Here is a 15344-nt window from a genome sequence, read left to right on the forward strand (position 1 = left end):
CATGCAAACTTGTGAAGTAACTCTTTTTACAGTTCCCCTCCCAAGCTTTGTTGTAAGCAATATTCACTGCTACCTTTCAGTCTTGGCTTATTCCAGGGTCTTGTGCATTATTTAAAATGCAATACAAAAGCATAAAATTAAAATAAAATTAAGATTTGATAGAAAATTAATAGAAGGAAAAGGAGAAAGCTCTACAGTTGCTGCATTTCTTTTACTGTATGGATACTTCCAGCACTATCTTGAATGAGTTATATTAGCATCTTTGAAGACCAAAGAATTATGGTTTCTGAACTCTTCTCCCTTAGACTTCAATCCCTGCTGTGCAGCTGCTCAGAGAAGTTCCCAAACTATTCAATGCACTTTTGCAATACCTCCTAACCTAGAATGCCTGTCTAGAAGGCATATAACCCTTTTTAGTCATAGCCATATCCAAATTCATAATCCACTGAAAAAAAATTGTTACTATATTAGCAGAGGCACAGGATAATAAAATACCTTAGTGATGACGCTTTCAGGGCCACACTTTTTGAGTATAATTTAATTTATCATTGCTGAACTTAGGCTGAGATAGACAAAGATAAATGTTTTAATTGTTTAACTTCCACTGAACTCAGTGGAAGTCAAACAGGGGAGCCCCAGTACCATTTTTCCAAAGTGGGAGATATCCCTGCCCACCAGCTGTTTCACTTCTGATCTCTGCCCAACAGCAACTCACAATTCATGCTTAAAGTACTGATATACCAATGACCATTTTTATTACCCTTTAAATCACTGCCCTGAACTTAGCATACCCAACTCCTACAGCATCACCAAGCTGGACTAGAAGATGAGAAGAAAAAGCACAAATAATCTCATCCTATTAATCCTGTCAATATAGCAAGCTATAAACCCAAACAACAGAATGACCCCACCCTTGAAAGAACTCCAGGAAAACAATGGGAAGCCAAACTTAATATTGTTAATTACCAGGGAAAACCTTCCATTCTAGAACCACCTTAAACCTCCCCCATGAGCTTTACTGTACTGCATCCTAAGGCAGGACCTTGGCCCAACCGCCAAATTATTAAACCCTTATAAAGCAACACACCTCTGGATCTGCTGATTTCAGATCTTCCTTCTGCATCCAAGGGTTTGAGTGCAGGTTGTGTTGCATTTTTCTTTTGCTCTGAACATAAGAAGGGCTCCTTTGGTGACCCAGTTAACAGTCAATATGCCTCATCCAACCATTTATCTAATTAAATTATTCCTCCCCACACACAATTATTTTAAAAGCTTAATAGTCTATTCTCACACATCAGTTCTACAAACTAGAAGCCTTTTTCTTGTTTTGTGTGTGCCTTTTAATGGGAGGCAATTCTATCTCAAGGTTTTGTTTGCTTCAGGTTTCTGTCTCATATGGCCAAAAACACAGGTTCTGGCACAAAACCCCATCCATGTTTTCCTCTTGGTTTGGAGTCATGTAACTTCAGTCAAGAACAGCAAGACTGCAAAGAAACCTGAACACCTCCTGTGCACAGTCACCCCCAAACCAATGTCTGTGTCCCCACAAACAAAAGACACTGAATGCACCAATGAAAGAGGAAAATTGGAAAGGAAGAGGCAGAGCGAGGTTTTTTGGTTCCAACAGCGAGCAAGGACTCAGGAAGCTGCAGAAGGGAGGCAATGCTGCATCTGTCAGAAAACAGGATCACATTCTGGGTTACTTCTGCTGCAGGCTGCCTATGTGCTCCTAAGCAAGTGTTCTGCCTGTCAGAACAGGACACCCATGATGTGATGAGGAGCCTGGGTGCCACTTGACTCTGAAAATAGAAGCATCCCCTCCTTGTGGGACACATCCCCTGCCTCTGCAACCGTGGCAACTTCTTCCTGAGAGCAGCAAAGAGCCATGGTACTGACCACTTAACCTGCTTACAGGCTCAGAGGCACAAAACTCAACCTCTGCTGCTTAGAAAGGAACACCTCAAGGACTCTAAGCCATTTTGCTGAGTAATTTACTGCTGTCATCTTATTGCAAAATTTCCATACCTTTTCAGTGAGATCTCATGGGCAGCTCCTTGCAGCATTGACTCCTTCCTCTCCACTGCACAGCCAACAAACTCCAACTCTTCTCTACTAGCTAACCCATTCTTTTTTAGCATTCATCCTCATTGGACACAGCTGTGGCCTGTTAAGGGCAGCCTGTTCCCAATCCTTGGTAATTAGTACAGCTGCAACTCCTCAGGGGTGAGATTGCCTCCTGCACCACCTCTAATCTCTGACATTCTTTCCCCCCACTATTTCCATTGCTTTGTAACTCTGACCCTATAAAAGTTTCCCACCAGACTAGCAGAGCCTTTCAGAGCTACCACTGAACATGTTCAAGAGCTGTCTTGCATAGATGAGCTCTCTCTTCTTAATCCCCATTTGAGAATGCCTGAGAAGGAGATGAGGCAGCTCTCTGTGGCAGGTGTCCATGGCCTGTGGTGTCCGTGTGTCCATGGTGTGTGTGGCATGTGCCTGTCAGAGACCAGAACCCCCAATCCCATTGCTCAGGAATGTCAGCTCTGTCAACACCCTCAACCACGTTCTTCCCTCTTTCCACCTGGATTCACACAGCTTCCTTTCTGTGGGGAGCACTCAGAGGGTGGCCAGGGGCATGGAAAGCTCAAAAGGTGCAGATGAACCTGAGCTCCTTGGAGTGAGGTTTACCTGGGAAATGCTGGAGATTAAAAAAATCACCTACTTGATTTCATCAGCTTCAGGGGCTTCCCTGCCTGATTAATTCAGTCCAGGTGGATTATGATCCCAACACAGGAACATACTGCATTTCTCCAGGAGATCTTACCCATCTCTCTCACCCCACACATCACCCATAGGAGAATTCCTGTTAATTTGCAGATAGGGAAAACTAAAATCCAGGATGCCCTGAGCCACCTGGCAAATGGCAAATTAACGTTGGGCTACCTCACATGAAAAGCAACATCAGGCCAGGGCTGGAGCAGTCCTAAATACAGAGTTACAGGTCACAAGGGACCATTGCTATATGCTTGTCCCATTCTGAAATTTTTCTTTTCCCTTTCTCAAACATCTGCTACAAAGCACAGTCAGAGGGGAACTGGACCTCTGGTCTGATCCAGTACAGCTGTTACTGTGTTCTCTCAGTTTTGGAAATCAACCTGACCCCTCAACATTGGATACAAACATGCTTAGACTTGGAAGGGGTTCAGTTTTAGGACCTTGCTTTATGAATGTTTTGAATTAAAATGATTTATATGAACACATTTGCTCTTTGGATCTGGCTGCAGCCTGCAATCAGACCCAGCTTTTCTTAATATTTTGGGCCATAAGCCATCCAGCTTAGGGATTTATTCATCTTAACGTGTTTAGCTTTGTAAGCACAATGCAGTAGTTACTGTTGTGCCTCCCAGCTGCTCTTCCATTTTTTATAAACTCATTTTCTCTGCTAACCTACTTTGATTTTTTTCTTCTAAAGCTGTTTTTAGTCTTCCCCTGCCCTCTTTTTTTTTTTTTTTCTCCCCAAAAACACTGGGATAAAACACTAGTGACTTGAATAGGCTCCAGCTTCTATATCCTGACTTTGGAAATAATTGTTCCCACTAATCCTTTTGAGTGCACTCCCAATTCCATATATTCAAAGAGCTGTCCCCCCCATACACATACACACCCAATTGCTTCTGTTCAACAAGCAGAGATCATGCATCAGCACATTGTGATTGCTGGTGCCAAGAAATTGGCTCAATCCTTGAGCTCCAAACTCACAAACTGCTCCTAATCTATGGATGAAGGCTCCTCCAGCACTGCCACCACCCTTCCCACCTTGTCCTCATCCCAGCTACTGGAAAAGGAAAATTATCTTGTATTCCAGCTCAGCCCTGCAGCCTGCCAGTCGATTCCTGGATCCCTTCAATTCAGTTTCATAAATATACTTAACAAGGGAGTTTAATATAGATTTGGTAAGGCAGCTCTCTGAGTGATACATAATTTATGTTGCCCTGTGGCATAGGAAGCCTTGAGTGGCGTCAGAGTGAACAGATTCAAGAAACTTGCCAGACAGCAGCACACAGTGCCAAAGAGGCAGAGGAGTGGGGAGAACAACCCAGGAAGGAGGTGAATGAAGCTGAAGAGCTCAATAGCAGGAAAAAATGTGAAAGACAGACAAGGCACAGGGCGAGAAAGGAATGGAAAAGCAGAGAATAAAGGAGAAGAGGAGGAGCTGAACAGAAAGTGCAGACAGGCAGAGAGGGTCTGCAGGATGAATGAGAGCTGAGAAGGGGCACGGAAAGGCAGAGACAATGAGCAGAGCATGAACACCCCACGCGGCAAGCAGGGCTCTGCAGGCTGCAGTGCCACAGCTGGGCACAGGGAGAACTGAGAGCAGTGCCAGCCCAGGGCAGGGGCACAGAGAGAGCTGAGAGTGGTGCCAGCCCAGGGCAGGGGCACACAGAGAGGTGCCAGCCCAGGGCAGGGGCACAGACAGAGCTGAGAGTGGTGCCAGCCCAGGGCAGGGGCACAGAGAGCAGAGCCAGCCCAGGGCAGGGGCACAGAGAGTGGTGCCAGTCCAGGGCAGGGGCACAGAGAGAGCAGTTCCAGCCCAGGGCAGGGGCACAGAGAGAGCAGTGCCAGCCCAGGGCAGGGGCACAGAGCTCCTGGCCCTCCAGGGCTGTGCTGCCCCAGACTCACCCCACTGCCCGCAGGCACTGCCCGGCTTCCCCTCCACTCCCATCCTGTGGATCTGGGTTTCCCTGCCAGCCTCCTGCCCTGCCTGCCTCACTCCAGGAGCTGTGGTGAGAACAGGGAGCACTGTAGTCGCCCTTTCAGCTGGGGAAGTTGGACAGGCTCTGCTGGCAGTGTCACCTTTGGCACCCCTTGGCTCAAGGATGAGGGGCCTCGATGCTGCACCGTTATAGTCATTTTTTTGAGTTAGGTCTAATAAGCTCTTGGAGGCTTGTAACACACTTAAGATATCTTAGCTACTCTTGGAGGCATAAAAATTAGCAGGATGGCTTCTGTTGCAGCGTTGGAAACAAAAAGGGTTAATAAAAGGCAAAATAACAAACAGAAAAACCGAGCTAGGTGCTAGACGTTCTTGCTCTTAGTAAAACACCTTACAAAACCAGTTAGTTTCTTTGTTCACATCCCTTTCTAGTTAATTGCTCAAGTGAAACTTTTTAGCTTCTGTCCAATTAGCTAACCTTAAGTTTAAAGTCCTTTAAGCTTATAGAATAAAATAAAAATTTTAAAAAAACCAACCAAACAAAACAAAACAACAAAAAAACCCCTAACTTCTAAGCTTCTTTCCTTTTTAAAGAAACAAAAAATAGTTCTGTCACTCTGTCAACAAAAAACACACTCCCACACCACACTGTGTGGCATCTCTGCCCAGGAGATCTCAGCAGGCTCACTTGAAGGTATGAGGTGAAACACAGGAGGCAGACAAAGCAAATGGAAAATTTGGTAGACTACAGAACATGAGCAATGTTGTCAAGTCCAGGAATCTGTGCCTGCCACCTGCCTAGGCTTTCACTTCTGAAGGGGAACTGGCTCCCAGCTCCTGGAAGTCACTTTTTGGCCGGAGAACTCTCATAGTGTCAATGGGTTCTCTGTTAAACTCAGCAGTAACCTGTCACAGAAGTGTAAGGACACCTCAGAGACAGATCTCCATCAGGACCAGTCTGATACATGGGGAGGCATACTAGGAAAGCACCTCTGATTTATTTTCTGGGATTTACACAATATGAACTGAAGGCAACACAACACTTGGCTCCAAACAGGACCCCTGGTGAGCAGAACAGATGGCTATATTAAAATAAAAAAATCCCTAAGCACAACTGGACTGGCCAAGAGCCTCCACAGAGGCTGAGGAGGGGGGACTGGCCCTGAACACTCAATTTTCCTTCTGCCTGCAGTATCCACGATGAGGTTTACTATTACTCCTGTTCATGGAAAGCAGCCAGGATACTTGCTGTTGTGCCAAACTGGAGAAAAACAGCCTCTGCCTCACCAAGTTCACAATATAGTTACCTTGGGTGTCTCTTCTCTTGCACATGTGGCTGTGCACAGAGCCATGAGCTGCCACACAAAACTCTGCAAGGGAATCCCAACCCATCAGGGGAGCAGGCATGTGGTAATCCTTGCTCTTCCCAGTGCTGCTGCTCTTTGTGCCTGGGCATGTGGGCTAAAATGTTAAAATTTGCTCCCTTCACCCCAGGTGAAGTGGTCAGGAGCTGCAGGGAGTGAAGGAGAGTAGCTAATAACTGTGCCCTGAGAAGCAGCAGCACTGATTGAGGGCCAGGCTTTAATCCCTCTGCTTTCTTCCCACAGAAAGGGGACTGTGCTCCTCTCCTGCTCTGCAAGGTGATGGTGACTGTCAGAGTGCTTTCACCTCCATCAGCCACTGCTCACACAGTATTTCTAAAGCTGCTGACTGGCCAATGCTGGGGAAATATTTTCTGGGTTTTCCCCGGTGCCTGATGCTGTGTGTGGCTGGCTGTTCATGGCTGGGATCCCCGTGGTGGCTGTCTCTGTGCTCACCCCTCTCCATTTGTGTCTGTTTTCTTTGGCATTCTCCAGCATTTCCCTTGGAAGGAATGGCCAATAATACAGTTCCTACTCAGATATCACCCTCTGACAGAGTGCTTCCATAAAGATTATCATTCTTATGCTTGGGAGCCTCATGCTGTTCCACTGCCTTTTCAGGCTGTTCTCTCCTGGGGATAGGGTCACAAACCCCAAAAAAAACCAGAGATTTGCAATAAGATCTGCTCTCTAATTCTTTTTCCCCCTAATCTGAAAAATGTGACAAGTAAACTGTAGATCTTGTAGAAATTTTCAAAAAGGTTTGTGCTCCCCTTGACCAAAATCTGCTAGCTTTGAAAGAAATATTTAGATGAAGCTCTTCCAAAAGTTTACAGAAGAGAGTAGCGATTTCTTGTAAAAATAAAAGCATGAAAACCCCAAAGAATTTCTCTTGAAAATTAATTTTAGTGGCAATTTTTCAGGTAGTTTCAGTGAGCTGTGAAGCTCAGCATACCTTCTGGTAGAGTCTGACTTCACAGGCCTGGAGACCTGAGAGCTCCCTACAGCAAAATCAGAGGAAAAGTTGAAAAAGAAATTAAAAAAAAATCCATTCTTTTTTTTTTTTTTTTTGGCAGTGATATTGATCCTTCTTTCCATAAGAATTCCTACAAAAATTAAAAATAAAAATAGAAGTGGGAGTTGAATATCTGTGTGTACGTGCACACTTTTGGGTAAGAATTAAGCCTTTGACTTAGAAAACATAGATGGGTGCCTCACTCAGCCCCTGAGGGGATCTGTTTACACAAGAGAAAAAGGAAAGGGGATTTTCCTGGGGTCAGACTGAAGCCAGCAGGGTCCTTGCAGGGAAAGAGGCTGCCTCCTAGGGAAAGATAAAACACCCAGAAATGTGACACAGGAAAGCAGCTCCAACACCAGTTCATCCAGCACTGTTGTATGATTGGGATGGAATTGTTCAGGTCCTAATTCCCCTACTGTTAGTAAGTGGGCAATAGTGCTAGAGCCCCCTCTGGGGACAGAAGTGCTGTTTCCAGCAGATGTGCTGGCTCTGCAGCCATGCTTTCAAGGTGGGCTTGGTGTGTGACTGCCACATCCAACTCTTTGATACATTACAGAGAAGAAAAGGATTCCCACTTGCCTAAGGGGAATCCTTTCAAAGTGACTAGAAAGTCACAGGCTCTAACCTGGTGGCATAAATCACTTGGGTGAGCTTCAGGTATGTCCTGTGACTCCACTTAGGGCTCTGTTTGCCAGAAGGGAATCATTGAATCTCCGCAGTGATTCCACATAACCTCCCACAGCTGTCTGGGCAAGCCTCCTACGGGGGAACCCAAGTTGCTTGTGAATCAGCTCCTGAGCTGCAGGAGTTTAGAGGGCTGAACTTCAAAGAAAGCAAAAGCAGAAATGGGGTTTGGAAAGCTTTGTGTGCATTCTGGCAGCTCAAAAGAAGTGTCCCAGCCATGCATTCACACCCTGCAAACAGTGCTTCACAGGTGACAGTTATGGCACCAGCATCCCAAGCAAATCCCTCCTCCAGCATTAACCCAAATGCCAGGTCTCTGAACACTCCTGGTCTGTCTAAGCCTCTCCTTATCTGAGACATCAGGCTTCCATTCTTAGCTGCTGGACTAGATGGAACACTGAGGGACAAATCCATCAAGAACCTGGATCTCTGTAACTTTTCCCTGCATCATAAGGAGCCATGTGCCATGTGCTGGAGTGTGTCTAGAGAAGGGCCATGAAACTGGTGATGGGACTAGAGCACAAATCTGATGAGGAGTGGCTGAGGGAGCTGGGGCTGTTCAGCCTGGAGAAGAGGAGGCTCAGGAGGGACCTTAGAGCTCTCTGCAACTGCCTGAGAGGAGGCTGTAGCCAGGTGGGTGTTTGGGGGCTGCCCATCACAAACCTTCAGCTACCCAGATTCAAGTTTAGTGTCCAACTTCCATCATCCATTATCCTTTTGCAGATCCTTCTGGATCTGCCTGGACTGACAGGACTTTGAATCTGGAGTCACACCTTTTCCATTGTGAAGGTTTTCCAGTTCCAGTTGCTTCACATAGGAGAGAAGCACCTGCCTGTGTTTTCATGTCCCAGATGGGAACATGCCCTCACACCCATCCCTGTGAGAAAAGTCCATGTCAAAGCTGTGTATTTTTATTGCCTGGGACACAGAACTCAGGATGTTGCAACTCTGCCCAATTTCACACTCCAGGTAAAGGAACATAGAGGCAGCTCAAAAGAAGGATGTGTTTTTATTCAGCAAAAGCTCCTGACTTGCTTTATTTTTCTCCACGTAAGCAGCCAGAAACAGATGTCTCAGCCTCCTGGTACCAGTCACTCATTTACCAGCAGCTCTGCCCTGTTTGTACAGCTCCCTTGTTCTCAAACCCTTAACTCATCATTACACAGAGATAAACTATCAATGCGCAGCCTTGTGATGCTGCAAGGAGGGGGGCTGATTCTTCAGGAATAAGGAAAACAGCACATGAGAGGGATCAAATCACCAACCCTGCACAATTTGGTATTAGTTCCTCTGTTCCAACAGGATCACATGTTTTTAAGCTATCTAAGGGGGAGAGGTCCCTCAAGACAGGTTTTTAAAAAGCATTCATAGAACATGACCTTTTGCTGGCCTCCTTGCCTCAAGATGCCTCTATTCTGCCCCTGACACCACACTGTAATATTTTAAGTCTCAAACACCTACACACAGCCTTGGAGTTTTTACCAGTTCTTTAGACTTCTACTTTTACTTCCTTCCAGTATCTTTCACCTTCCACCTTCCAGAGCAAGAAATATAGGTTTTGCAATGGAGCCAAGTAACCACAGGAATGTCACTGTCAGAAACTTTAAGAACTAAATCCTTTGAGCTATCATCTTAAAAAAACCCCAACCAAACCAAAAGCCCTTTCCTACCCCAAGATACCCCCTTGTTAGGGATCACAGTTCACCAATAGTTCAAAACAGACACGGCCTTTCCACCCATGTGTTCATACATGTCTTTGTCACATCAGGGTGACCACTACACCAGGGCCGACAACCCCCTTCCAAAATTCACCCCAATTTCAGCATCACACACACCCCACATACACTGCTCTCCCAGGATCACTGGCTTTGTTCCTACTTTCCCAAATCAAAGAAAGCCACTCTTGCCATTGTTCACCAATGATCTTCAACCTTGATCATTGGTAAACACAACACCCAACCCAAAGATCTGTCTCTAATCCCCTGTAAGTTTGAGTCTGGTCTATGTCCTGAAGGAAGGGAATTTAATATTCCTTGCAAAATCCCTGGCTTTTGGATAATCTACATTATTGTAACTCTGGACAAGCTTGTTTTCCACAAATATACCCCTTTTTTTTTTTTTTTAGCCTTGCTGAGTTCTTGATCACAGCAAGTATTTTGTGCCTATTAATACTGTTATAGATGGACAATGGGATGATTGGCTCTTGCAATTAAAAGATAACTATGGTGTGAATATTAAGAAAAGCTTTAGTGATGTATAGTTATGTTATTGTAGTTTAGATGTCCTCTGTTCTCCCCATGGTTCCCTTTTCCCCCTGTATTGTTGCCATCAGATTGCCTCGCTTCTCTAGGACAAACAGGTAGAAAGAAGGTGTGCACATGGCAGTTGGGAATGGAAAAGCTTGGGGGTGCTTAGGGTGTGAGGCATGGCAACACCTGACCTCCAATCCAGTTACAAGAAAGCAGTTTCCACTGAAAAATGGCAAAGAAGAGCTGACTGACAGACTTTGGGAGGGGCCAGGGCTGGTTGATGCAACCCCCAGGGGTATAAAAGACTGAGCATCCATCTTGAAGATGAACTGGCCATGTGGTAAGCACAAGGGGCAGTTCCCAGCACTGCAGCTTTTTCCTTATGTATTTTCCTTTGCTGTATTTTTGTTAAGGTTTAATAAACCTTTTTAAATTTTCAAAGTGAGCAGTTCGCTCACAATACCACGAGGCAACTGTGAGGGGAAGCTACCTACTCTCAACACTTTTAAAACATGCAACTTTGACTCTTTCCCAGGCTTTCTAGACAAACCCCAGGGAGAAGACAGCATCCCACTGGGCACAGGTGTGTCTGTTGGTTTAGTGATTCCTCCTGTCTCCCCAGGGCATGAATCCTCACCTCCGGGTCAACGGGCCCATGAACATCAACCACTACGCCACCAAGAAGAGCGTGGCGGAGAGCATGCTGGACGTGGCACTCTTCATGGCCAATGTCACCCAGCTCAAAGCTGTGCTGGAGCAGGGCACATCCTTCCAGTACTACGCCACCCTCATCGTGCTCATCAGCATCTCCCTCTTCTTCCAGGTGCTGATTGGGATTCTCCTGATCATCACTGGTAAGGTGCCCACCGGGGCGAGTGTGCAGGGGCGGGGTGCCCTGTGGATGGGCTGGTCTGGGGGTGGAAGGGAGAAGCTTCTTTCCCCAAAGTATTCCCCTCTGGCTCCATCCAGGGCTGGATGTGGGTGGTAGGGCAGTCAGTGTTACTCAGAATGGTGGTGGGTTGTTTCTTGTTTGCACATCTCTGAGCACACCTCTTCCTTCACTTTGCCACTGCTGACCCCCTGTTCCAGGAAAAGAGTGGGGATTTGGCCAAGATGGGCCTCTTGCTGCCCCTACTGCTGTGTGCTCCTTCATGCAGCTCCTGCAGACACTACATTTTAGCTGTATTTTATATCTTACTTTGTCTGGGACTTAACAGAACAATTTTGGCAGAGGTATTCCCATATTTACCTCACATTTAACCAATCCCACAGTTTTCCTAGTGGCCTACAGACAGTACAGTACATTAACACCAGCACTGTTTTGCCAGTGCTTGCTCAGTGATCCATCCATCTGATACAGGAGTTGCTGTATTTCAGCCTCCAACAGATTCCCAGTATTAAAAACCTGCAAAATACTGCATTTTCCTGAATATCCTACATGGGTTTTTATGGGGGACAGAGGATTGGAGGCTTTGGAAAATCTGTGCCATGTTCCTTCCCCTGTTGCACACACCTCAGATTTTTCCTGGAGCCAGCTGTGATGGCTGGAACCAGCTGGGAGGAGAAAGGGGACAACGGACCACAACATGGCTGCTGTTTGCCTGGCTTATTGGCCAGACAGCCCTGGTAACCAGGGCATTGCTGTGTCTGAGGGCATCAATGTCCATCAGCCAGGACTGAGCCCATTCATGTGCCCAGGGCTGAAAGCTGTGTCACCACAGAGGTGACATCTGTGGGTTTTAGGGAGGAACTGGCCTCCTAGTACAAGCAGAGCATTGTTGCCCTTGTCCCCCAGCCTGCCCTCACCATGTCCCATGGCCAGGCAGTGTTGGGGGGACCATGGCATGTGTCTGGCTAGTGTGCAGCAGTAACCTCCCTATTTAGGGTTGACCCATTGCAGGGCCATGGCATCTCCATGGCAAAACAAAGAATTTTGCCAAAAAATCAAAACAAGATTATTTTTTTCTCTGCTCCAGCCTTCTATGTATTCCTAGAGCAAGCTGTGGCTCCTGTAGCATTCCTGTGACTACTCCCTGTGCTTTGTGGCCTCAGCTCTGAGGCACCATGAACATTTACCAGGCAGGGGAGGCTTGCAGGAGCTGGGGCACTTGGAGTCAGCCTGCAAACCCCTTTCTCTTTTTGCACTGTATTGCACAGCTCGTTTGAACCTGAATGATATTGCAAAGCAACCCCGCCTGAACATACTCAACAACGCTGCCACAGCTCTCATCTTCATCACAGTCATCCTCAACATCTTCATCACAGCCTTTGGGGTGCAGAAGACTGGCCTCTACCCTAGCAGGAATTTTGGCCCTTATTAATTCGTGGGGCAATGGACTCAGGTAAGAAAGGGTGAGTTCCCATCACTGCCAGCCCCTGGGAGGGCTCTCAGTCTCAGAAAACATCACTTCAAGGTGGCGAAGGCAAAGCTGCACAAATTAACAGAGCCTTTCCAGAGGCATGTTGCTGTCCCACAAAAACCTGCAGCCATTGAACAAATTGTCTCAGAGGAGGAGGAGCTCTCCTCACTTGGTCTCTAATCCAAGCAGTTGCTGGGATTTATCAGCAGCAAGGGGGTTTTGGAAGGCTGCAGAGCTCATGCTAGATACAAATAGCAGCTGTGGATGGGAGCTAATGCTGGGGAAGAAAACTAGGAGTGTTCTGGGAGGAATCCCAAGACAGCAGCACCATCTGAGCTGAAGGAACATGCTGGGCAAGGCACAGGAGGAAGAGCTCGCTACAACAGCCACTGTAGTTTGGCAGGGACTGTTTTAAGCACCTAATGCTCATTTTCAAGGAAGCCCTGTAAATAAGAGCTCATCCAAATGGTTGGGTTTCCATGTCACATCAGCGAGGGGATGACATGTTCTTAAATCAAAAGCACTTTAGCTCAATAAGCAAAATTAATATTTCTTGTTTACACGACCTGCAAGATGTAAACACAGATTAAATGCCACATACCAGGGCAACAGCCAACAAGAAAGCTCAACAGAGACATGCTATGGTGAGGACTGATGCAAAGGCCAAAAGCCTCCACAGAAACACTGCTGGTTTGGGATGCAGAGAGGGGCAAGTGCTGAAGAGCAGCACCCCACATGATCAGGGGCAGTTGTGGTGCCGAGCAGTGGCTGTGACTGCTCCTCTCTGCCATGCACACAGAGGAGTCTGAGGTGACCTTACCGGAGTTTCTTGTCTCCCCTGCAGGATCTGAGCAGTGCAGCTCTCCTCCACGCTTCCACTGACCTCAGCAGGAGTCCATGGATGAATCCAGGAAACTGGGTTAAACTTCAAAACTCTGTGTGTATCATAGCATACCGGCCCCTTGCTGTAATGCTTTTGCAGTTCTGAGGGGTAGGAACATTGCCTTTCCAAGCTAGGACAAACTTTGCAAGAGAAAACTGCAGGAACAGCAGCAGGTATACATTTTGAAAGTGCAGTTCTGTAAATCTCTTTTCTTATTTTAGCTGCCTGCTTCACATATTCAATATTGGCTCATTTGGTAGAGAAGACTGAATGATTTACTTTATAGGCTAAATAAATAAGTCCAGCTCTTTTTTGTCTCAAACATAAGTTGGTGCCCTTAAAGCAATTCTATGTAATAGTTTACCTCCCAAATGTTGGAATGGATTTCTCAAACTAAAAAAGAAGTTTTCCTAGGAGGATAGAATGGTGTGTATGAAGATAGCTAGAACCAGTTCAAATGTTTTCCTAGTTGTTTAAAATTAAATGTTACACAGTTAAGAAAACAATCAGATATTTCTAGCACTGGGATATTAACAAGGACAGAAAATAATTATTGTGGTCTGATGTCATCATCAGTGACCTATCAGGAATGATGTCAGAATAGCCTGACAATACTTAATAGAAAATGAAGAAACATTATACATAAGGCCACAGCCTAGGCTTATTGCTGCAATGAAAAATTACAGTTAAATAGCTTATTACTTTATTTTAAAAATCACCATTATGATTTATTCTTATCACTAATATAAATGTTTTAAAATGTATTTGGTTTATAATGACAGCTCTGGTAATTCTCTTGTATTAGAACCATTTGTTTCCATAAGAAAAAAATCCTTTGAATTAATGAGTTTCAAGACTTTTATGAAAGAGTAAAAATTTTCAATCTTAAATTTTTTAACTCTATAGTCATGCTAAAAAATGGTATTTTAATAGCCTTATGTAAGCCTATTTAAATAATTACATGCTCTTTTGATTATTAAATGATTTTTCCATTGTACTGCAGAATCAGAGTTTAATATGGACTTCTCATTTTGTATATCCTTGCCACCCCTGAGAGAGAAATGCCATGAAAGCATCCTCACATCAGTCTTCAGGAGCTACTGGGAGTGTCTGACTCTCAGTTTTCATTTGTATTCTGGATTTGTCTTTACAAAACCAAATTTGTGTCAGTCACACGTCGTGCTTTTTCTGAGAGGGTGTGAATGATCTTGCCCACGAACTGGTGGGTAAGGCCAGCAGCAGCTCAGCACCTAAAACCGACAGTGACTTTTTTGAGCTGAAGGAAAGTTGCACAATAAGGGTAGGATGGAAAATACTAGTTATGTATTTACCAGAACTTGAAGTGGTAAAGCTGAGCACAGTCTGAGATCTGTTAGGCAAAGCAGGCAGAGACTTGTCCTCCACTTTTCCTTGGGGATGACATGTCAGGGGTGACTCTGAGTTTGCTGCTCAACTTGGTTTGCTCAGTCTTTGCTTTGACTAGCAGCAGAGAGGGGTGGATGTTTCTGGGAAGCCTGTTATCCTGCCTCCTTCAGAAAAATGCTTCATTCTAGAGGTAGCAGAATGAGTTGTAGGCACAGCAAAACCACAAGCCAAGAGCTGTCAGCCACTGCTGGCTGGCTGAGTTGGTGGAAAGGTAAAGAATCACATATCCTGCATGCAGACCCCAAACCCCAGGACTCACTGCTTCATGGAGCAGGAGGCAAAGCAATTAGCATTGATGACTGAATGTAAAGAGAGGGGAAAATAGAAAAGATTCAGCTGGGAAAGAAGCAGTGAGGGAAATTTCATTAGCAGATCTTAACTTCATCATTGCTTCAGAGAGCTACTGGATTGGGTATGGCAGCACGTGAGAGCACATAAGCAGAGAGGGCTCCCTGCCACTCATGCCAGGCAAGCAATAGGCTGGCAGCACACTGGAATACTCTCCCTCCATCTCCTTTAATATTAATAATTTCTTGTTATAGTGAAATCATACTCATTAGCAACCTTGGCTGCCTTTCCCCCTCTTTGTGTGGGACTCCCATTGCTGCCAAGCTTTTGAGACTCAAAGAAGATACAGTTGAAGCGAAGAT

The 15344-nt window shown here is 45.6% G+C and overlaps 1 protein-coding gene across 1 annotated transcript in view; it reads left to right on the plus strand.

The window, feature by feature from the left end:
• Positions 1-14266, plus strand: part of NINJ2 (ninjurin 2) — a 43630-nt gene extending 29364 nt beyond the window's left edge. The window contains exons 2-4 of the mRNA XM_054631911.2: positions 10649-10880; positions 12184-12368; positions 13231-14266. Coding sequence (XP_054487886.2) covers positions 10649-10880; positions 12184-12347 — 396 coding nt within the window. The 3' untranslated portion in view covers positions 12348-12368; positions 13231-14266. The remainder of the gene's footprint in view (positions 1-10648; positions 10881-12183; positions 12369-13230) is intronic.
• Positions 14267-15344: the final 1078 nt, after the last annotated feature.

Source organism: Agelaius phoeniceus, chromosome 5 (assembly GCF_051311805.1).
Source record: "Agelaius phoeniceus isolate bAgePho1 chromosome 5, bAgePho1.hap1, whole genome shotgun sequence".
Taxonomy (NCBI): Eukaryota; Metazoa; Chordata; class Aves; order Passeriformes; family Icteridae; genus Agelaius; species Agelaius phoeniceus.